Source organism: Arachis stenosperma, chromosome 1, assembly GCF_014773155.1.
Source record: "Arachis stenosperma cultivar V10309 chromosome 1, arast.V10309.gnm1.PFL2, whole genome shotgun sequence".
In the NCBI taxonomy this organism is placed as follows: domain Eukaryota; kingdom Viridiplantae; phylum Streptophyta; class Magnoliopsida; order Fabales; family Fabaceae; genus Arachis; species Arachis stenosperma.
This window is the reverse complement of record NC_080377.1, coordinates 9,897,163-9,921,832: the sequence shown is the minus strand read 5'-3', so window position 1 is coordinate 9,921,832 and position 24,670 is coordinate 9,897,163. Positions and strand designations below refer to the sequence as shown.

Here is a 24,670-nt window from a genome sequence, read left to right as displayed (position 1 = left end):
GGGTCCCAACCAAACCAATCCTTCTACCCCTTTCCAATGGGTTCAACACCAAATCAGTTTCCAATAAAACCAAATTCAAACTTTTAAATATTAAAGATTATTTCAAATCAAAACAATCAGAAACCTCCATTTAACAAAATCAGTTATTATTTCAATTCAACAGACGACCATATTCATCCAAGACAAATCAAACAATGCATAAGACTTACATAATCACCAGAAATACATTTAGAAAGTCATATCTATTTATAACAATTCTAATTTAAAATAAATTAGTTTGTATAAAAAGCTCCTACCTCAATTGCGACTCAATTACGTGACAAAACTCTGTTTTCTCTTGGCTCGCAATGTAGCAGCCGTAATTTCAGCTCCAAACCACTTCAGCAATAGCCACAACAACTCTAATCACAACATATAATAACCAAAAACTCAATCATATGATAAATAACGCTGCAAAACCTCAGCTAAAATAACAAAACAGTGACAAAAGGACTTTTCAAAATTAAAAGGCTTACCATAACTAAGAAGGAACCGAACCAAGCAGCGACAGCTTCAATCGAGACCCGTAATATCCAGAACACGATCCCACGTTACCAAAACCTCAGAATCTCTAGCCAAACATAACAGAATATTGATTTCAAAGGTTCCGGAACGAAATGCTTACCGAGACGACGAGGGTTCCACTGGCGGTTACCAGCAACGGTGGCTATGGCGGCGGTGACGTCAGCGAACAGCCTAATGGTGATAGAAGTCACAACGGCGCAAATCAAAGGCACGAACGGCGGTGATGGTGTCCACGACGACGGCACAGAGGCGGCGCTGGTTTTTCCCAGATCATCGAGGTTCAGGCCCGGTCTCTCCTCTCATCTGGGCTCAACAGCAACATGGGCTTCAGGGAACGGCGACGCCGACCTCTCCTCGCGTGGTCCTCTCCCTGAGTTTTGGTCTTCCTCCATGACGGCATGTAGCAAAACGCGATAATCGGCGGTGGAATAGGTTCGGCGATAGCAGGCAGCGACGCCATGGTGGTTGGGCAGTGACGTGACGACGGCTGGGCGGCAAGTTTGGTGGCGGATCAGCAGCAGGGCGCAACCCTCCGTCGCTCTCTCCCTCAACCCCTCTCTCTTTCCTCTATTTTTTTCCAGGTTAACAAATACATGCATTTCAATTTTACGTGTATATATATATATATATGTATATATATTCCAGCAAAATGTAATAATGTAAGAAAAATGTTTTAGAATAGAAAAGAATAAGAGAGATTTTGAGAAAAATTAAAGAAGATAATTTTATTGAAAAATTTTTTAAGAAGAAAAGATACAATTACTTTTTTTTTGTTTATCAATTACATTTCTGTTAAAATTAGTAGTATCAAAATATTTTAAATTTAATATCATGAAGAAAAAAATATATATATAAGGACTAATTTGATTAATTTTTAAAATTTTAGGGATAAAAATTATTTACGTCTGAACTTTCAAGGACTATTTTGATTATAAATAACTTTTTCATGTCAAGTGACAGGTGGCATGCCAGGTGTCACTAATCTGACATGTGGTATTAACCCACCACGTCATCATCAAACTAGTAGAAGGACTAACGTGACCAAGTCATGTATCTTTCGTGGACGATTTTGATTAATTTTGTCTTTCAAGGACCAGAATGGAGATCGGGGTATCTTTCAGGGACAATTTCACTATTAACTCTTTAATTTTTTCTTAAAGTTTAACGGCTTTGTCTTAGGTGGAGAAAGCATATTCAGGTTCTTGGTGGTCTAGAAAATAAAATTATAAAATAAAATAGTAAATTACATAAATATCCTCATTTTCTTCCTCTTCTCACATCTTCTTCCTCTTCTTATATTTTCTCTGACAGAAGTTGCGGACTCCATGAGCGGTGGCTCTGACCATTGCCACCCAATAGTTGTGGCGGCGATCACTACGACAGCTCCTGCTCCCCTTCCTCGTTGTAGTTCTTCCCCCCTCGCGCTCGTTCTTGACTTGGCGGCGACATTGGAAGTGGCAAACGGCGACAGCCTGGCGACTCCACAGACGGCGACGGCAATACACAGATGAACGACACCAGGACGGCACACGTAGAGGCAGCCCAAGAAGATGATGACGACGGCGGCTTGTAACAGCCCAGACCACCTGCTAGCACGATATTGTCTGCTTTGGCACACAAGGCCTCACGGTTTTGCCTTTGACAATAGGGATGATAGCCGAAGCCCCCCACACTCACTCGTCAAAATGCGTCATGCTAGGGAGAGGTATCCACACCCTTATAAGGCATGCTTCGTTCCCCTCCTCAATTGATGTGGGACCTTACAATCCACCCCCTAAGAGAGCCCAGCGCCCTCGCTGGCACATCATCATCCGAAACCCCCACACTCACTCGTCAAAACGCGTCATGCTAGGGAGATGTATCCACACCCTTATAAGGCATGCTTCGTTCCCCTCCCCAACCGATGTGGGACCTTACAATCCACCCCCTAAGGGAGTCCAGCGCCTTCACTGGCACATTAATCCGGGCTCCGGCTCTGATACCATCTGTAACAGTCCAGACCACCCGCTAGCACGATATTGTCAGCTTTGGCACACAAGGCCTCACGATTTTGTCTTTGACGATAGGGATGATAGCCGAAACACCCCACACTCACTCGTCAAAATGCGTCATGCTAGGAAAAGGTATCCACACCCTTATAAGGCATGCTTCGTTCTCCTCCCCAACCGATGTGGGACCTTACAATCCACCCCCCTAAGGGAGCCCAGCGCCCTCGCTGGCACATCGATCCGAGCTCCGGCTTTGATACCATCTGTAACAGCCCAGACCACCCGCTAGCACGATATTGTTCACTTTGGCAAACAAGGCCGCACGGTTTTGCCTTTGACGATAGGGATGATAGTCGAAACTCTCCACACTCACTAGTCAAAACGTGTCATGCTAAGGAGAGGTATCCACACCCTTAAGGCATGCTTCGTTCCCCTCCCCAACCGATGTGGGACTTTATTCGGCTCCTCGTGGTGGTCGTGCTCCTCCTTTCAACGACAGCGACAAGAGGGGGTAATGGAGAAAAGATGAAAAGAGGGGACAAAGAACAAAAATATAATGTTGAAATAGAAGCATTTGTAAAAATATTTAAACATATATATAATTATTATATTATTAATAAAAGTTTTAAATTTGAGTCATTGATTCAAAAATTCAATAGCCGTGATTTATAGAGAATCTTAGACCTTAAAGATCTTGAAAATACTTTTTTCATTGAAAAAAACTCTAAGTTTAACTTTATTTAAGTTATAAAGATGATATATATATATATATATATATATATATATATATATATATATATATATAATGTTTAATATTGATAATAATAATAATAATAATAATAATAATAATAATAATAATAATAATAATAATAATTTATTAATTCAACTGTGAAGTATATTTAGAATTTAACATATGTTTAATTATTCATGTACTTAATTTCAGTACATTTTTCTATTGGTTGATAATTTAGTTTTCATGTTCGTACATATATTAAAATGGCTTAAAAAATTAAAAAAAATTTGAAATGGTGGTTTATTTTAATATTTATTTTTGGAACACAGATAAACAAATTAAATAAACACTATATTGACACTAATGTTTTGTTAGTGAATCAATACCCTTTTTTATTAGTTTGCTAATAGAAAAATAATTTAAATATACAATTAATTAATAATAATTATATTTTTATACAAATTTTAAAAGTATTTTGTATATAAATAGTGTTTTTATATGGATGAATTTTGTATATAAAATTTTAAATTTTGTTTTTAATTAAATAGGATTGAAAAAATAAATAAATTTAATAAAATTTATAAATAAGTAATCTTTAAATAATATTAATTAATTTTTATATTGATTTGTTTACATAATAACAACCTATTTTTGTAATCTTATTTTTTTTCATTCAAATTTATTTATTTTATATATTTTATATGTTAAATAACTTAAAATATTTTATTTTTTATAATTAATTTTTAATTATTAATATTAAATTTATAATTTTAAAAAAATATAAAATTAATTTTTAAATCTCGATAGAAAAGTAACAAAACAGACACGGTAATGTCTATTGAGCTGCTGGTAAAAAGATAAAGTCAATTAAGTGGGTTATAAATAAAATAATTAATATTGATTTTTTTCATAAAATACATTTGTTTGCGAAATCGTTTTTCACAAGATCTATATTTTAAATATTTTATTTATTTATCATTCATATACTCATATGTATGATAAAGTAGGTTATGTTAAATAATGTATATTATATGATCCCAATTTATATATGTGTATATATGTTTATATATATCATATTTTATTATTGACCAAATTCAAATCAAATAGAAAAAAAGTTTAATAAAAAAATTTGTATATAAGAATATTGATATAATTTTTTAATAAATTTTTTTTATTGAAATATATTATTTCTATATTTTAAATAAGAGAATAAGACAATAATAAAGTCATGAAAATTACTAACCTAATCGCAATAATAAAGTCTCCATAAAAAATATCGATCTCAACTCAACTACTTAATGTTGGGTATAAGAAGATAGTAAGATGATAAAATTTTATATTTGTGTAGTGGTTTCAAGGCACGATTAGATCGCTTTCTTTAGAGAGATATTTGTTCCCACACTTAGTTGCTATAGGGTTGATGACAATACTCTCCCAGGATACAATGAAACCTAAGAATTTCTTAATTAGCAATAGTAAGAAATTCTCAACTCTCTTGAACAAAGAAAATCTCTTAATAGTAGTGTAAATTGTACGCTTAGTACTTCATATCTGAAATAGTGGACAATGACTTATTTATACATATTGCACGTAGCAATTATGATTAGTTACGTATACAAATGGTTGTGTCATTTCTATTGCAAATAGATACAATGTTTTGAACATATACAACTCTTAAAGAGTTGTGTCCCTTTAGCCAATAGACACAATGTTTTGAACATACACAATCCTTAAAAGGTTGTGTCCCTTCAACCAAATGGTACAAAACGGTTAGTAACCGTTTATTAATATTAATAATATTAATAATAATATTAATAATATTAATTAATCAAATTTGTAAATACCCTTCAATCCCCCACTATTTACAAAATTTAAATGTCATACAAGTATATGCATAAAGAATGTGTCACTAAGATTAAACATTTTTTTAGTGTAAATTTTAAAGTTCTAACGAAGTAATAGGTGTCTAATCGATTAAACCTATACTCCATATGCTAGTACCAAAAATCACACACATTACTTATACCCTCCAAGTTCAAGAGTTTACAATTTTAAGCACTTATATGGCCTTGTGCTCATCCTGATTTCATGAATATTTACGAGAATAAAACCTCTAAAATTTTCGATTAGAGCGGCACCACTCTTATATTCATATAGGTGGAATCTTTTGATAGATAATATTATCATTCCATTAAGAGTTTAAACTCACCCTCCTAATTTATAGTAAATAGCACTAAATCCTATACCTTAGTGCTCCAATTGCTAAATAACTTGTTATTACCCATTAAATCTTGAAACTAGTGGTCTACTAGAATAAGGTTGGGTTCTCATCATTTAGCAATAATAGGTTTTAATCCCATTTTAGTAGTAGTTTCTTTGATTTTATCACTTGACAAACCTTTAGTCAAAGGGTCTGCTAAATTTTCTTGAGATCTTACATAAGTGATGGTAATTACACCATCATCTATTAGTTGCCTCACAAATTCATGTCTCAAACTTATATGTCTAGACTTTCCATTATAAACCTTATTATATGCTCGAGACATGGTTGATTCACTATCACAGAAGATTGAAATGGCTGTCGTCTGCTGTGGCCACAGCTTTATATCATATAACAAATTTCTTAACCATTCCGCTTCTTTACCTGCGGCTGATAAAGCTACAAACTCAGCCTCCATAGTAGAATGTGTAATACATGTTTGTTTCTTTGAGGCCCAACTTATTGCTCCACCACCTATGGTGAAAATTCATCCTGAAGTGGATTTGTTATCACTAAGATTTGTAATCTAACTTGCGTCGGAATAACCTTTTAAAATTGCGGGATAATCACTATAATGTAATCCCAAGTTTATGGTTTTCTTGAGATAACCAAGAACTCTTGTTATAACTTTCCAATGTTGATTGCTAGGCTTTCCTGTAAACCTTGATAATTTGCACACAGCAAATGCTATATCAGGTCTAGTACAATGCATTGCGTACATTAAACTTCCTATAGCACTAGCATATTCTAATTGTGCTATAGATCTTCCCATATTTCCTTCTAATTTAAGATTAGGATCATACGACGTATTGGATTCTTTAATTGTGAGATGATCAAACTTTTCAATACCTTTTTAATATAATGAGATTGACTTAAAGTAAAGCCAACTTCATTCTTATGTATCTTTATGCCTAATATTGTATCAACTTCATTCAAATCCTTCATCTTGAATTTAGAAGTTAGATACTCCTTCGTTATACGAATTCCTTCTAAATTTGTTCCGATGATTAACATATTATCAACATATAAACAAATAATTACTCCATAATCTTTAGTAAATTTTGAGTAAATACATTTATCCGCACTATTATGTGAGAAGCTATTTGATAACACCACTGAATCAAACTTCTCATGCCATTATTTAGGCGCTTGTTTTAGCCCATACAAAGACTTAATTAATTTGCAAACTTTCTTTTCATTTCCGGGTAGCACATAGCCTTCCGGTTGCTCCATATAAATTTCTTCATTAGGATCTCCATTTAGAAAAGCCGTTTTAACATCCATTTGATGTATATGAAGCTTATGTATGGATGCTAATGCTATAAGAGCCCTAATAGAAGTCATTCTTGCCACAGGTGCGTAGGTATCAAAATAGTCTAGACCTTCTTGTTGTCTAAACCCCTTGGCCACTAACCTTGCTTTAAAGGTTTGTAATGAACCATCAGTATTATACTTTTTTCTAAATAGCCACTTACATCCTATAGGCTTTGATCCTGGAGGCAAATCAACCAAGACCCAAGTATTGTTAGATAATATTGAGTCAATTTCATCATTTATTGTTTCTTTCCAAAAAGCAGAATCCCTTGAAGCCATAGCTTCTTTGAATGTTTGAGGATCACCCTCTATGTTCATAACAATAGAAATCTTGTTTGTTACAAAATTCCTAGTTCCTTCTACCAAAAAGGTGATAGCCTGAGAAGAAATAAAATCTGGACCCAAGTCCTTTTCTTTTCTTACTTTCAAACTCTTCCTTGGTTCAATAATTTTTTTGTCGCTTAGACGTTTATTATTTTGATTATTTATTTCTTGTGAAATATTAGTATCATTTTGGGGATACTCTGAATTAGAAGTTGAATCATTGATAAATTTATTTTCAATAAATTCTACTTCTCTTGATTCAACAACTACATTAGACACTAAGTGTAATATTCTATATGCTTTAGAATTTTGAGCATATCCTATAAAAGTGCCTTTTATGGCTCTTGGCCCCAATTTGGTTCTCTTTTGATCAGGAACTCGATAAAAGGCTAAACACCCCCACACTTTAAGATAATTTAAATTAGGTTTCCTTCCTTTCCAAATTTCATAAGGAGAAACCTTTCTATGTCTTGATGGTATCCTATTATGGATATGACATGATGTCAATAATGCTTCACCCCACAAATTGTAAGACAATTTTGCATTTAGTAACATTGAATTAACCATATCCACTAAGGTACGGTTCTTTCTTTCCGCCAAATCATTTTGTTGCGGAGTATATGGAGCAGAAGATTCATGCACAATACCATGTAATTCACAAAAGTGATCAAATTTATTAGAAAAATATTCTCCACCTCGATCACTATGAAGAACTTTTATTTTCTTATCATGCATATTTTCTACTTCCATTTTATATTTCTTAAACATTTCAAAAGTTTCATCTTTATTTCTAAGCAAATACACATAAGTAAATCTAGAACAATCATCAATGAAGGTTATAAAGTATCTTTTTTCTCCTCTAGTAATATTGCCATTTAACTCACAAATATCACTATGAATCAATTCTAATAAATTTGTATTTCTTTCAACCTTAGGAAAAGGTTTCTTAGTAATTTTAGATTGTATGCAAATATCACATTTCTTACTAAAATCCTTGTTACTAAGATCAATATAGTTATTCTTTTGCATATATTCAATTGATTTGTAATTTAAGTGTGCTAATCTACTATGCCATAAATCACAAGAATCAACAACATACAAGAAAACATTCACTTTATTAATACTAAGTTTAAACATGCCTTCAGTACAATATCCTTTTCCTATGAATACATCATTCTTAAGCAAGATCACTTTATCGGATTCCATAACAACTTTGAATCCTTTCTTACACAAGAGACTAACAGAAACTAAATTTTTTCTCAAATCTGGAACATGAAGTACATTTATTAAACTTAATTTATTTTCAGATGTAAAATTTAATTCCACACTTCCTTGACTACAAACTTTGGCTGAGTTGTCATTGCCCATCAAGACTTCTCTATTGTTCACTTCTTCATATGTTTTGAATTAGTTGCGATCATTACAAACGTGAACAGTAGCCCCAAAATCTAACCACCACTCAAGTGATTTTCCTTGTGTTGCTATGTTGACTTCTGTAAACATACCAATATGCATGTTTTGTACTTTTTCTACAACCATAGCAACTAGATCCTTCTCTTCCACTAAGTTGGTCTTTGGTGCTTCCCTTTTCAGAAGTCTACATTCTTTGATATAGTGTCCTTTCTTGTGACAATGATAACACTCTCTTTGTCTCTTCTTATCTTGTTTTGTTTTGAATCTTTAGAGAACTTTCTTTTCTTCTTATTGGTGTTGTTTTCACCAATATGATTCACTTTAGAACTTTGCGAAAGATACACAGCATCACGTTTTCGAGTTTCTTCCTCTATACGTATATGCCTTAGTAATTTCTCAATTGTGAAGTCCTCACCAAGATGTAAAAGTTTCTTCCTATAACCATTCCAAGATGAAGGCAATTTTGAAATAATTGCTCCAACTTGTAATGATTCAGGGATCACCACTTGTAGATCACGAAGTCTACTTACAAGGATTTGTAATTCATGAATTTGATCCATGACAGGCATAGTATCATTCATAATAAATTCAAAATATTTCATCATAATAAACTTATCTGTTCTTTGTCGTTCGGTATTGTACTTTTCTTCCAAAGATTTCCAAATCTCTAATGGTGATTGAATTGACATGTAGAGATCATAGAGTCGATCGGATAAAGTATTGAGAATATGACCTCGACATGCAAAAGTATCTTCATCACGTTTCTTTTTCAATTGAACAATCTTTTCTTTCTCTTCCGGTGTGGAATTTTCAGCGCCATCGGCAATTGGTGTAGTCTTTGGGTCAATCACATATGCAAGATTGAGAACTGAAAGAAGAAACATCATCTTGTCTTTCTAATGGTTGAAGTTCGTTCCATCAAAGTGATCTAATTTGACAAACTCTTTATTCATGACCTTGAACGTAGTGTTTTGATCTTGTGCCATCTTCAAGAAGTATCTCTCTAAAATTGTTGGGTATAAGAAGATGGTAAGATGACAAAATCTTATATTTGTGTAGTGGTTTCAAGGCACGATTAGATCGCTTTCTTTAGAGAGATATTTATCCCCACACTTAGTTGCTATAGGGTTGATGACAATACTCTCCCAGGATACAATGAAACCTAAGAATTTCTTAATTAGCAATAGTAAGAAATTCTCAACTCTCTTGAACAAAGAAAATCTCTTAATAGTAGTGTAAATTGTACGCTTAGTATTTCATATCTGAAATAGTGGACAAGGACTTATTTATACATATTACACGTAGCAATTATGATTAGTTACGTATACAAATGGTTGTGTCATTTCTATTGCCAATAGATACAATGTTTTGAACATATACAACTCTTAAAGAGTTGTGTCCCTTTAGCCAATAGACACAATATTTTAAACATATACAATCCTTAAAAAGTTGTGTCCCTTCAACCAAATGGTACGGTTAATAACCGTTTATTAATATTAATAATATTAATTAATCAAATTTGTAAATACCCTTCACTTAATATATGTATCTATTCACTACTATTAAAGAATCTTAATCTCTTTAATATTTCAATGGGTAAAGTGTTGCGGGTAAAATATTGGCCAAGCCCAATTTAGGATAGTTTCATTTACTATAAATAGAGATAGTAAAAATATAATAGGGGAAGAAAGTAATTTGTATCCTTTTCTTTCTGAAATTCTATTAAGGGAATTATCTCTTTCCCTCTTAATTCTTTCTGTTTGATTAATTCTTTCTGTATTCAATTTCTTTCTCCAACATTAAAAAAAAAAGAAATTATGAACGAAATTTAAAATATTTTAAAGCCAAACGTAAAATAACAAATGTTAAAGAAGAAGAAAACCAAGAAAGGAGAAAGTTTGTGTGCATACCTTTGTCGCTTGAGAATGTAGCACTCTCAAACTCAAATCTTGGATTTTTACTTAAAAAATGAATTCAGAAGTGGAAAAAGTTAAATAATAATAATAATGAATCCGCAGAATAAATAATTAAAAGAAGAAGAAGAAAAAAAGAAAAAAAAGAAGAATTAGAAGAAAAGAAACATACGTTATTTGCCACAAAATAAATAAATAAACAAATAAAAGAAGAAGAAGAAGAAAAGAAACCTGGATGTTATTAAGGTGAACATGAAGGACATTAAAATGTTGAACTATTAGAAAGTGGTGAATCTTATTTATAGGGAAGAAAAAAAAATATTAGAAAGCAGTTAATAATTAAATTAAATTTTGAAATGGATTATTAAAGCTATGGAGAGAAATTTAAATTTTAAATTGATAAAAGAATAAAAGATGAGAAAGATAAGTTACAATTAAAAATATTTGTTAAAATTATTTAGCTAGATATTTAACAAGTTAGTTAATTAATTGCTGACGTAAGCAAGACAGTTACAACATTTATAGCTCCATTTTCTGTTAGCTGATTATATTGGCTTAAGGCTATGTATATATTCCCTGTTGTAAGTAGAATGTGATTAATGAAAAGTATATAATATAAAAAATATATTAGGATCAACATTTATTATTAATATTAACTAATATTTTAATTAATATTTTTTATATATAAAATTAAAAATCAGGACTTAATATTTATATGATTTAAGATTTAGAGTTTAGTGTTGAATAATTATATGTTTGGTTAACTAAAATCTAAAGTGAAATGTAAACTACTAACATTGATCTTAATGTATAATAAAAGAATATTACAAAGAAATGCCTTGAATCTAATTAAATTGTAATGAACAGTAAGTATTTCACCCTATGAACCTCTTTCTGTGGTAATTAATATATCATACATATACATAAAATGCTGATACAGATTTGCCATTTCATTTCTAGTTTCTGCTTTAATCATTCATTCACTATTTATTTGTCATTCTGCCTCTCAGTCTATACAGTTTGAAAAGAAAAAGAATAAATAAACTATCCATCAGACTCTCCCAAAATTTTCTGACACAGGAGCTGATATGTCCTCAAATTGAAACTCTTGCAATTTCCTATAATCATTTAGAAGAGATATGGAATCAGTTAGAATAGTACCAAAGCAAATTAAAGGGCCTATTTGGTTTCTGGTTTCATTTTCAGTGTTTTCTATTTCGAGAATTTCGTGAAGAAAAATAGGTACAGAAAGGCCAAAAACACTGAAAATAACCACATGAATTGAAAATACAAACTAAAGCATGAAACAAAATAAAACTTGATTTTAAGTCTATCTTACTTACCAATCCAATAATGTCATTCAACTTTGTCATTTTTATCTGTGTCCCTCTTCCCAGCAAGGATCATAGAAATCTGAAGCCCTCTACTGAATGCTTGGTTGAAAAGCAAACGTGTTTGGAACTCAGAAACAAATGGGAACCATGACAAAGTTGCTATTGGCATGAAGATTAGAAGCCCCATTACATATTCATAAGCTCTAGAGAGCTCTTTCACTGAATCCCATAATCTAGCTCCCTTCAGGCATCCCCTGCATGCTTGCGCAATCTTTTATCGCGCGAAAAAGAAGGAACATGAGTGAGTGAATCAATTACTTCCTACATAGGCCTAAAGTTTTGGAATAGTGTAGAACATATAGCAAATTTTCTTCAACTGTGAGATTTTGCTTTCTAGAATCAATTCTGTGTAAAATCAGTAGCTCCTTAAAAGTGATTCTGATAGAAAGTGAAAGATTTTAACTTTTGCTAGAATCAATTCTAGAGACTATAGTTGGTTTTGCAAACTAGTAACCAAAATTGCATATAGCTGAAGTTGATTACTGATAATACACACAAACATGTAAAATAACCAAACATACATACATGCTTTTGAAATATGTAGGAGTTTCAAACTTACCAGTATAAGGGCCCAACCAGAGGGCATGAAGGCAAGAACGGCGGCGAACAAATCTGATATGGTAAGTCCACACACCACAAATAGTACAGTCATGACTGACACGAAGCCGAGGAAGAGGAGTGCCTTGAGAATACGGAACATTAGCTGGAAATCAGTGCCAAATCTTCGTCTACCCATCGATACCATCTGATGTCCAAATAGAAATTCACACAAACAAAATAAGACATGCAACAATGATTTAAACCAAGTTTAAACTAGAAGGAGAAACTCAGTTAATCTATAAATGTATGATACTTCTGTACAAAGAAATTGGTTAGGCTTAAACTAGAAGAAACAACAATGAATTCATGAATCATCATAGGAAGTGATCCTTGATCATGGATAAATCTTACATACCTTTAAGACAATAAGGACAATCACCAAAACTGCCCAAGAAAGTCCATATACCTACACAAGAAAATGTGATATGTAGTTAGGTGGTGTCAATAAAGCCAACAATCTCATTGATAGAATTAGAGAAGATATGAATGAGTTTGTCTACCCATAAAGTTCTGCTATGATGAGCAATATCAAGGTGGTAGACAATTCCATACTGATAAATAAAGAAGCGAAATGCGAGTATTATCTCAAGCAATTTGCCCCTTATATTTGAATATTTCAAGTGTTCATTCTCCTCATCCCACCAAGATTCCCAGCTTTTATCAGAGGAGATACCGATACCACCACGATTTCCCATCCACCTTTTCCAATCAGTCCAATCATCCACAGTCTTTTGCCAATCGAAACCAGAAGGATTGAACAAGAATGGAGCAAACAACCAAGAAATTGCCAAAAACCACATTGAGAATGTGATGAACAGATAAAGTGAGGTGCGGTATGATGATCCATAAACTTCATAAACAATCAAAAGTATGAGTATCTCAAGACCCTTAACAAAGTGGCTCCGGGAATACATCCTATAGTTATCAGCAAACTTTGCATGGAAGACAACAAAACCACGGCCGGTCGGTCTGTACTTAGAGCCTCCATGTAAGAGAGTTCTTCCATAGTAATGAGCTTTTGTTCCAAGCTGGAAAGTAAAGAACACTGAGGCTAGTTGCAGCTGCATGATGATGAAATCACCCAAGGCGGTTCGGAATCCCTTCTCCAAACCAATTTCCATAACCATTGGCAGTACCAGCAGCAATCCCAACTGAACAACAGATTGAGTTGCCAAGGCCTGTTCAAGGGCTTTACTCTGCTGCATGATTGGACTTTGAAGAATTTCTTTTTCAACTCCACTCAATACCATGTATACTCGGCCGTATAAGAACACATAGACAGTTAACACAGTTATCTGATCAAGTCATGGCATAAAAGTACAAGAGTTAGCTTATTTATTAAGAAACTATACACTGTGATAAAAGTAGTATCCTATCATGTCAAAGAAAACACCATCTAGTCCAAATTGAGCAAAGTTTGCACAAAAGGATATTTTATTAAATTACCATGCTGCTGAAATAGAAACCAACTGTTGTGAAGTAGAATGACAACATTCTGAAGAAGTCAAATCGTCGTCCGAGGCGATAAACATCTCGGCTAAGTGTTTGTTCTCCATTTCCATTTGCAACCTTAGCCTCAAAGAGTGATATCTGATTCATTCCCACGTCACGCCCCTTACCGACTTGTATGTACTCATGATGAGTGATGAATCCGTTTCGTAGCGTTGAATTGAACCCTATCAAAGATAAGCACAGTTAGTAAAAGATTCAGTAAGTTGGATACACAATTTCTACTCAGTAACCTGGATGTACCTGAAAATATATCCTCACTCAAGTTTATGACTTTTGATGCTTTACTTATGCCACCTCTTGTTAAGTGGAAGATTCTGTCAAATATGTCAGGATGGCCATAGTGAAATCGAACCCTGCAAATTTAAGAACATGTATTCCTTGTAAGAAAGGTTTTTTTCAAGTTATTACAAATTATGTATAATTCAGTGTTTTTCTCTGATAATAACTTACACTTTGTATCACATTGGAAGGTAGTTCATGACATTGGTACTAACCTTAAAGGATTTGCCAAAATTCGTTGGCCGATGGTCACAAAGCTAGTCTCCTGGTTTGACATAAACCAAGCAAGTGATGAAACACTGCAAAGTAAGAAACAGTAAGCACTGACAATAAGTACCCTTTAAATGCTTGATTAAACATGAGAAATAAATAAATAAAAACATTTATGGTTTCTTTATCATGAAATAAGTAAAGGTTTAGTACCTTCCAGTAAAAATATGCTCTCTTAGACCCAATATGGTAGGTCGTCTTCGTCCACTATGATCTTTTTGGAATTCTTCCAACACATTTCTCATTTTGAATGCTTCTTCATAGTAATTATCCTTTAGAATATAAAGGAGAAAGTAAGAGTGCTGAATTACATAGAAAATAAATACCACTTAACACATAAAACTTACTTGATTCATGTCTATGGTCTGCAAGGCTTCACCACGAGTGAATATAATGGCATGGTTTTGATTTTCAGGTTTCCCTTCACCAATCTCAACTGGTAAACCCGGAAGCTTGATGCGATATACTTCCTATTAATTCAACATAAAACCATTTCTTAACCAGGAAACATTTTTCAACTAGGTCCTTTTTTCTAACTTAGTTTATCCTTTTCTTAGAAAATTTAGGTGAATCATAATTGGAAAATGAGACTTCAAACTTGAACATTTTGTCCATACCTCATCATACTTTTCACCTCCTTTGACAAGAACTGAGTAATAAACTTTCTGTGATTTCCCTTCCTTTGCCTCTTCGACTTCATCTATGTAGGCGACACGAAGCGCTGAATTCCTACACGGTATATTCCATTACTTCATTGAGAATCACTTTGTTATATTAAGTACATCTATATAGTTTGGAAAATGGTATAGTTGACTCACTCTAACATCAGGCCAAGAATGTTAGTATAGCTACTTCTCTCTTTGGGATTCTTGGATTTCTTTTGAGCACCATAGACTTGGCAAGAAACAACATAGGTGAACTTCAAATCAGCCAAAGCCTGTGCATATTCAAAGAGCCCCTTCTTATCTTTATCTTGAAAATCCGTTGTCCGGAAGCCGCTAAATATAGCTGCAAGGAAGAAAAAAACATATTTTACTTCATTCTTAAGGAATGGAGTTGCATTATGAATTAGAATTTGAAATAAAGGAGATAACTGACCCTTGTCTCCAGCATATTCCAGGAAACATTGAAGAATCAAAGCTTCCCTATAATACATCATTCCTCTCACTAGCAGAAACAAAATGAAAATCAACATTTGAATTGGAAACCATAGACAAATTTAGTAATAAAAGTTATCATTGTTCAATATGATCAAAGACCTGTTCGAAAGAGTGTCTGTCCTCTGTAAGATGCCCATTGTGTCTTGAAGTCATTCTTATCCTCATCACTCTCAACTTTCAAGTCATTAAGCCGCTCATGGAAATTACGCCATTCATCTACATTGCTTTAGAAATGAGTGAAGATGTACTGAGGGAGAAAACAAAATAGGTGAGAAAATAAATCCAAACTCACCAGGGTATATCTTTCTTAAGTAGAATAAGATTGATATCCCATCTTCATTTTCCTTATTGAGTTCCTCAATCGAATATCGAACATCTTCTTTGTAATATGGAGTCAAAACACTAAAGAAAAAGCTTACATAAGTTCCAATCATAGTAGCATCAGTTAAAAATAAACAAACATTATGTGCCTTTAATATTTAAGAACTTAGGAGAGTTGGCACTTGCCATTTTTCAATATTCATTCTATTTTTTCCACTTTGATGTCAATAAATTAGTTAATCATAATGACTAACCTGAAGGACAACATGTTTCGAACTTTGGGAGCCTTCGGCATATTCATGAATAAGGAATTTGCAAAGAATGTGATACGGCGGCGGGCATCCAGATTTTGAGGCACATTTATGGCTGATTCCTTTACTGTTAAAAGCAAATGAAGCCTAATAACCTACAAAGAAGAAACAAAGACTTAGTAAACAAAACCACAATTGAAAAAGAATAATGCAGCGAATCAACCGGAGTGTATTTTTGAAGACTACCTTCTCCTTCACTGATTTGTTGACAGTAAAATAGGTGTCTATGTTGACAAATCTCTGTCCTCTTTCTCTGGTGTTGAGACGAAGATTTTCCATGACTCTAGAGAAAGCAAAACCAGATCAACATCATAATGCAGCACTTATTGTGATGTTTAATATATATAAAGTTTTGAACATACAAATGGCCATCAAGCATAACATCTTGTAAGATAATTTCTACAATATCCTGCAGAACATTGACTATCTGGGGCTTCAGTGTCTCGAGTTTGTCGTCATCAGCTCGCTGCCAATGAGAATGAAAAGAAAGTGTTATAAAGACTTCAAAGGGTCTATATAGGAAACTGAGATATTCTGAGAGGAAAGAGTTACCAATAGAGTTAGGAATTTCTCCAATTTCTCACTAAGTGAAGGCAAACCACTCATCTTGAATTCCTTGACAAATGTGTGTTCTTGTATGCTCCATTCAACTTTATCACAAATATGGTTTACAATCCTATCACAATACATGGAAGACATTGAAAAATCAAGAGGATTCCGGTAAAAGCAGAAAGAAAGTTACTGTTTGGTTTATGTTTTCACATTTTGAGAAGAAAAAAGTTGAAAACAATAAAATCATGTTTTCTGATTTCGCGAAATCCTAACAACAGAGAGTACTAAAAATGAAATCAGGAAATAAAAATAGAAACTAAATATGTAAGCATGCGAGATAGTGATATCTTTTTTTCCTTACATCTTATCTTCCTCATCTTGCAGGAGGTTATAAATGATATCCTTGAGAGTTTCATAGCATTCGACGACTGCCGAATACATGTAGCTATCATTCATAATCTTTTTGAAGAGCTCACTGTCGTCCTCCTTCTTATAATCTTTTGCCATGTCAAGGGCTATAGGAATCTGTACGTATTAAAGAGACTTAAAACAGAAGCAAAATTTGCTGCAATCCAATTATAGTACTTTCTAGATCACAAGGAGCGAATCGAAAATATTAATGTACCTTACTGGCAAGCAAGAATGGAGGCCATTGGATGACAGAAACATCACTTGAACTGTAAGGAACAAGAAGCAAATCTCTATCCCTGGAAAAATCATAGTCAAGAGATATAATCAAAATTTAAGAGCTTGAGATTCATGCATATTATGCAAGATGCGGATACTATGCAGAAGTTCGAACCTGTTACTGATCAGGTCTTCTTCTCTCATTGAATTTATAAACTCATTCCAAACCTGAGAAAAGTATGCAATATTTCTCCGTCCATACGTTTCATCCTGCCGCGAAAAATTGTTTGCTTCATCAGCAAGGTATTTAGAATAGCAATAAATATCTAGAATCTATCTAGGTAGTTATATATAATTGCATCATATGAGCAAGTACTGAATTTTGAAATATGAATGCAGCACCACTTCCTCATGTATAGTCTTTCTGCTTCTTCCGGGCAAAAAACATCCACTGAAAGCTTGTGGCACGGATTCAAATCTTGAGCGGAGCATTCCAAGAGTCCTTATCTAAGATATGAAAAGAATGATAAAATAACACAATGAACAAAAGCATTATTATCTATAGTACTATTACCACAAGCAAAAATATTAATTTTTTTTCAAAAGAAAATCATGTTAAGGTGAGACCTTTAATAAGATAGCATACTAGCATTGAATTTAAGGTTAATTTTTGTTTTCAATTTCAATAAAACTAGATACTGCAACTTTCTTTTTATTTTCTTTCCCCGGGATAAAACAAGAATGCTGTCAAGTAAAGAGGAATCCGAAAAGATTGTTCCAATAAAAAATTGCTACTAACCTCACCCAAATGGCTGAAGGCTCCAACAATTCCACCAAATAGAGTGGCATAAATGGCATACCATATTTGAGTATCCATAAAATAAACCTATACATAATAGAACATAAAAATAAGGGAATGAATTATATCAGAAATGTGAAAACCAAAGCATTGGAACAAAGAGTTTTCGTTCAGAAATTCCATGTCTACTGAACTCACCAGGACAATTGGAGCCCAAATTGCAATCACAATAAAAATGTTGTGAGTCTCTGTAGCACTTACAAAATGTGAGTTAAGGTAGATATACTAACAGAAAATGTAGTACAAATAGTGAAAAGGTGCATAAAATGCTTACCATTTTCTGGAAAGAACTCATACCACTGGTAGTTATCAATAGACATTCCCATTATCAATTTTGTTGGTTCAACAAGAGGATTTATCTATTGAAAGATAAGTTCAGTATATCAGAGAAACAAATTAAATGAGATTAACTTATAAAATATATTTTGTGATTTTCACACAAGCATATCTGTTTGAAACTTTTTTATGCCAACAGTGCATCAAATTAAATCCTAAAGAAAAGAGTTTAACAGTTCATAAAACGGGGAATTGATTCCACTATCTTTATATTTCTGCATAAACTCACTATAGAAGATCCATATTGTTAAGAAACTGTAGTAAAATTTGGAGACATAATACCTCCACATAGTAGCTGAATGCAAGCTTGCTAAGTAGTAGCATTATCCAAAATAAGGTATACCTGCCATAACAAAGTACAATCATATACTTTAATACCAAAATATATGGAGAGTCGAACTTTATTATAGAAGCAGCATATATGTGCCAAGAATTCAATATCGAATCTTTAGTCGATCAATAGGGGGATAAAAAAATGGCCCAAAAATAGAAAATTTGTGTCTACAATGTAGTGACCGAAAAGTTTCATAAATAATATGGTGAAAACTTGAACAGCAAGTACATAGATATATTCTTCATCAAGTCTTTTAACTAGAATGGTGAAGTTTCTCATGAAACTTATATAGTAAACTATGTTCAAGATAACAAAAACAATGGTAGTTATGCATTTATGCTCATCCTTCTGACTTCTGAATTCCATATCTTGAAAAACTTGGTGATAAATAAAGGAAATTTATAAGATTTTCACACTTACTTCAGTAGTGAGAACATGTTCTCATGCATTCCCCTTCCTACATATAATTTTGGCTGCAGTAAAGTCATTGTTAGACACACAACATTTAATTAGAAAAAAAAAAATGCAAAGACTAATAGCTTGTGCTACTCACCTGAGCCCACCACATTAAGAGTGTGATGAGTCGCATATTAGATCGCTCCAACTTTCGCCGCAGAGGTGGAAGGAAAAAGAGTAATACAGCCACTATGTTTGGCAACATATATAGTAGAACCATGTAGGTGTAAAGTGACTGGTCACCCCAATGCCCTGCCCAACTGGTGAAAAATCTTATGAGCTCTGGCGGATTCTGCACCGAGTTAGAATAGCTTACTGGCAGAACAACCACCCAGACAGCTGCCGCCACGAATTTCAGAAAATATCGAAGCAACTGAGTGAACTTCATATTCTTCAATGCACTCAAGGTGAGTATAATATCCAGGGAGACTGAAAATTTTCAATGAAGATGATATGAGTAAAAAGGTTAGTAAATCATAATACAAAGAAGACAATAAAACAAAGAAAAGCTGAAACATATAATAAGATTGAATACCTTGCAGAAAATTGAGAATAGCATATGTAATGAATATACTCATAACATTTCTGAAGGCATCAGTATCAAGAAACACCCCAACAGGTCCCAAGGTACTCCATGCAATAATAATCATAGCCTGAAAACAAATATTTGCATATATGACAAAAGATTTATGTGGTGAAGTTCAACAGACTATTAACAGGTCCCAAGAATTATGATCACCTGTAAAGCCAATATAAAGAATATCCACATTCGATCAAAACTCCTATACAGATGCAAAAATGTACGAACTTCAACAAAATTTGTTTTCGGCTTCTTTTTCCCAGAAACTGAGCTAGCTTGGCTACGGCCCTGCCATTAGCATTTATACTTGAATAAAGTTCTTTAACAAAGTAATGAAAATTTAACTATTGTAATGTGATCAAGGCAAATCATAGTTATTAGCCATGAAAAGTAAAACACAAGGAAGCTGCTTAAACACAAGTTGAAACATCACAAATACAGACAGTAAAGTAAAAGACAGAATGACAAACATGATGTGCTGTTTGAATCTCATCCGAATGCCTAAAGAAATCTGCATCACGATTCATCGGCCATCCTAACTTAAAACACCTGTCAGACCTGGAAAATTATAAATTTCAAACTTCAAGTTATTCGAATGCATGCAAAATAGTTTTTAGCACTGTTTTGTGTGTTGTAATAACTTCAATAAGTAGAAGTTCGGCGGAACATTTACCAAAAGTATTCATTAAGATCATCATAATTTCTCCAGTTGGAATGACTAGCCTTGCCTTTGTTGTTTCTCTTTGCTTCCTTTTTCACCAAGTAAAGAAAAAGAGCTTCAGGAGCATACTCTTGAAAACATAACAGCAAAATTGATCCGATTATTGATGTGTCAAACATACCTTGGCTAAAACTTCATATATAGGAGTTATGACTTCCCTAAGAAAAAGCTCATCACTTTCTGCAGCTTTTAAGAACATCTCCCCACTGACAGCATCGACATTGCCATGTAAAATCCCATAGACGTCACGGCACATCTTTGGAAGGGGGCAAAAAAGAGAAACACACAAGAAAGAGGGGTTATGAACATGGTTTAAAATAGTCAAATATGGAAGCATCACATGTAATACCATGGCAACAAGAATTGCAGTATAATGATGGTTTAAAAGTGTTATCATAAAATGTGTTTACTAAAAGCATTAGAACATTATAGGCTTAAGATACTAGACTCTTGTGAATCAGAAGAATAATGCTATGTTGTTATAATGTATAGACTGTTAGAGTAAACTTACATGATGGAAAATATAGCAAAGACATTCCGGCATAAACCGAATATTTGCAGCTTCTCCCCATATTAGAAGATAAAGTGCAATGTAAATGAGTTGTGACCTTTGTCTATCATGTTCATCTGGATACCTATAGTGTTAGAAAGAAATTTGCATTCACAAAAGTAAATCAATGTGCTCATTGTTATACAAACATCATATTAATCACAATTAAAACATTTGATTACCTAAGATTGGATTTACAACGGACATAATGACACCATGACTCATAATTTTTGAAGATCTTTGCTGCTAACTTGTCTACAGTTTCATCATCAAGCTGCAACAAGCTTCTTATTAGTTTTCATTATTATAAGCAAAAATGTAATACATGATTAAAACATAAAATTAAAATCACAATGTTCACCTCTTCAGATGCATCCTTATTCCTTATATACATATTGGCAAGTAATAGTATAAGGTGCTCCCTTTGATTTGCCACATTTCCTTTCTTTTTATAACAAACAAAAACATCAAAACCAGAATATCAGATGATTCATCAAAACAAGTATAATTTCGGAACAAAAGAGAGATTCGAATTCATAACTTCTAGCATACAATGAATAAAGAAATAAAGAAATCATTACCTGAAAGCCAAAAATATAGGAAATCCAATCAAGTATATCATTAACTTTCTTATAATGTGTTGGGTGTGTTGAACCATCTCTAGGGACATCATGATGAATCGGTGGAAGATGATCCACCCGGCGTAAAGCATTGAGTGCTGCTTGAATCTATAATTTCAAGGAAAAGAAAAGCCAAACAGATAAAGAAAAGGGTAAGTTTCAGGAAAATTATATCACTAGTAAAAGCAAAACCAACAATGCATGTATCTCTAGAGTCATACAAACCTCAGGAAAATCCATGATTGCTGGTTTAACACCAACAGCATATAATGGAAGAATGTTATAGTGTTCATATTCTCCTCTTTTACTCTCAACATCCGCTGAATATCTTCTTGTCTGGTAATAAAACAACATCCTAAGCCTATAAGCCAATTGCATTTAAAAGTATTCGACGAATTCAAGTCATGGTAACATAATCTAGAAGAAGCACACCTTCTCCTCAATGCTTTGTGCAGGTACCATAGCCTTCAGCACTTCATACAATACAGTTGCAATCTGAACATTTTTAGCCATCTCCTCCCTTCAAGAACAGCTCATAAGAATTAAGATATGATAATAAATCACACAATTCACAGAACTTGCAAGCATAGAAGTTTATATCAGTCCTCACGGTTTCTGAGTATTTTCTCCATCCCGAATTCTTTTCTCATAGAAATATTGGTAGTATGTTTGCAGCTCCCTAGCATCACTTTTGTTTGTCATACTTTCTGTAATTTCTCCTTCCTGAAACCAAGATTTTTACTTTTTTATGAACAATGTTTTATCATATCAACCATTAGGATCATTTTTTTAGTGGATTGCAAACAGAAACAAAAGAAGTTTAACTGGTCTACCTTTTCAAGTCTGTGCAACAGGTAGGTCTTGAACTGTCGAACACCACGACCGCTTGATGTAGGATCCATGTTATGAGCCTTCTCAAATGCATGGAAGCGACCTAATCAAACAAAGAAAGAAACTGACCAGTATCAAATACTCTCCTTTTCAAATATAAATTAGAACCACCTTTGCTATGTGTTGCATTGTCGTCTATGATTATTAGACTTCGACTTTGAACTTGTGTTTGCAATCAGAGACTAACGGTTCTGGAATCAGAATATGATTTCAGCCTGATGCTTTACAATCATTTAGTTTTACTTCCCTCTGGATTCTATTTGGATTATGCAGAACTCTATAAATTTAGGCTTGCAGAAGCAGCTAAAGCAAGAAGCAACTTTATTCATAGAAAAAAAAGTTCATTATGCTGCTTGAAGTGAACATTGATTAGCAGAAATCTAGGGGCTGCATTTGCAGAGAACTTTACATAAGTTAACACAAGGTTGAATGATTTCATAAAAACAAGATTCAAGTAATATAAAGTTCCCAGATATATAGGGTGTCCTTAAATAGAGATGCTCTTTTCTTCTTCTTCTTCTTCTTAGCTTAGTAAGAGATGCTTATTTAGAACTCAATAAACATTTCACATTACATTCATTAATTTTCATTTGGGATTCTGATTGTTTCTACATTTCTGATCCCGAAAATGGAAGGATTTTTTTTTTCTTATAGACAGGGGTCATCCAAAGGTTTAGGATCCATGATCATATCACTATGAAGATCCAAATCTCCCTCCAAAGTTATGCATTTCATTCTCCAACAAGATAAGCATTAAAGATCTGCTGAAAATCCTTATAATTATTTTATTTGTAAAGGATGATCCTTATAAATTTAATCAGTTTCTTTTGATCAGCTTCAGTGATATTAGGGGAAATGACGAGGGAAGTTCTTAATATTTCTTGATTAATCAAATATAAGAGAGATATATTGTTATCATGCAATACAGCAATAAAAATTAGAATTTAACTGTTTTTGTCCTTGGTTTTCATTTTAACAAGACATATTGCAAAGCAAAACAGTCCCCCAAATTCAATTAATATATTATATATGCAATTAGTAATATCTTTTTAGCACTTCATGTACAATACTAGACACTATTCTATTTGCAATGATCATTTATCAATAAAAAAAAGTGAGAAAAATGATAAATGGCCATTGAAGGGAACTCACAAAGATAAGCAACTCTGGGATTCTCTTCCTCAACCTCCATGGCAGCTCTGAGAATAGGAACAATAACAGCAAGTGAAGAAGGCACAATCTCACTGTCAACACCACCTTCCTCATTTGGAAGCTCCACAACCTTTGTTGCTGACCTTGTGAACCTTCTAGATGGTGGCCTTGGCACCCCATGAGGACCCTTTGTTCCACTGGTGCTTGCCATCACCACAACAACAACAACAGCAACAATGTGCTGTTCCTTAAGGTTGTTTTTCTTCTTCTTCTCCTTCTTCTTCTTCCCCCCTCAAAAAAAGTTTTGATTTTTTTGTTTCTTTTCTTCACCCAACAAGAACTCTTGGTTTTGTTGATTGAGTGAAGAGTTGGGGAAGCTAAAGTTAGCATCTTTTTGTATTGGGGGCTGTGAAGAAGGAACCAAAAAGATGGATACTTTGATTGGGAGAGTGGTTTTGGAATTGCTCTGATAACAAGGATTAAAAATTACAAAAAAAAAAAACAGCACAAAAAATTGAAAAAGAAAAGACAGATCAGAGTGTGTTTCTGCTACTTTTCTTCTTTGCTTAGTGCTTTTGCTTTTGTAATAAACAAACCAAAAAGATTAAAACAGTGATGAAGGATTGAAGGGTATGA

The 24,670-nt window shown here is 33.4% G+C and overlaps 1 protein-coding gene across 1 annotated transcript; it reads right to left on the bottom strand.

The window, feature by feature from the left end:
* Positions 1 to 11,351: 11,351 nt before the first annotated feature.
* LOC130971056 (callose synthase 7) lies at positions 11,352 to 24,447 on the bottom strand. Its single transcript, XM_057897086.1, has 43 exons — positions 24,035 to 24,447; positions 22,825 to 22,925; positions 22,602 to 22,714; positions 22,424 to 22,511; positions 22,217 to 22,327; positions 21,953 to 22,099; positions 21,733 to 21,816; positions 21,554 to 21,645; positions 21,333 to 21,456; positions 20,943 to 21,077; positions 20,774 to 20,850; positions 20,571 to 20,658; positions 20,260 to 20,388; positions 20,056 to 20,173; positions 19,618 to 19,949; positions 19,485 to 19,537; positions 19,013 to 19,073; positions 18,669 to 18,753; positions 18,533 to 18,582; positions 18,335 to 18,421; positions 17,938 to 18,042; positions 17,711 to 17,805; positions 17,534 to 17,615; positions 17,270 to 17,433; positions 16,909 to 17,032; positions 16,719 to 16,822; positions 16,543 to 16,639; positions 16,300 to 16,451; positions 16,017 to 16,126; positions 15,824 to 15,940; positions 15,663 to 15,731; positions 15,383 to 15,572; positions 15,182 to 15,293; positions 14,912 to 15,034; positions 14,718 to 14,836; positions 14,510 to 14,593; positions 14,256 to 14,368; positions 13,950 to 14,179; positions 13,004 to 13,798; positions 12,859 to 12,909; positions 12,463 to 12,648; positions 11,853 to 12,114; positions 11,352 to 11,627 (listed from the first exon to the last, which is right to left on the bottom strand). Exons 1-42 carry the CDS (start codon positions 24,243 to 24,245, stop codon positions 11,866 to 11,868), a joined length of 5,757 nt encoding a protein of 1,918 aa, XP_057753069.1. The 5' UTR covers positions 24,246 to 24,447; the 3' UTR covers positions 11,352 to 11,627; positions 11,853 to 11,865.
* Positions 24,448 to 24,670: the final 223 nt, after the last annotated feature.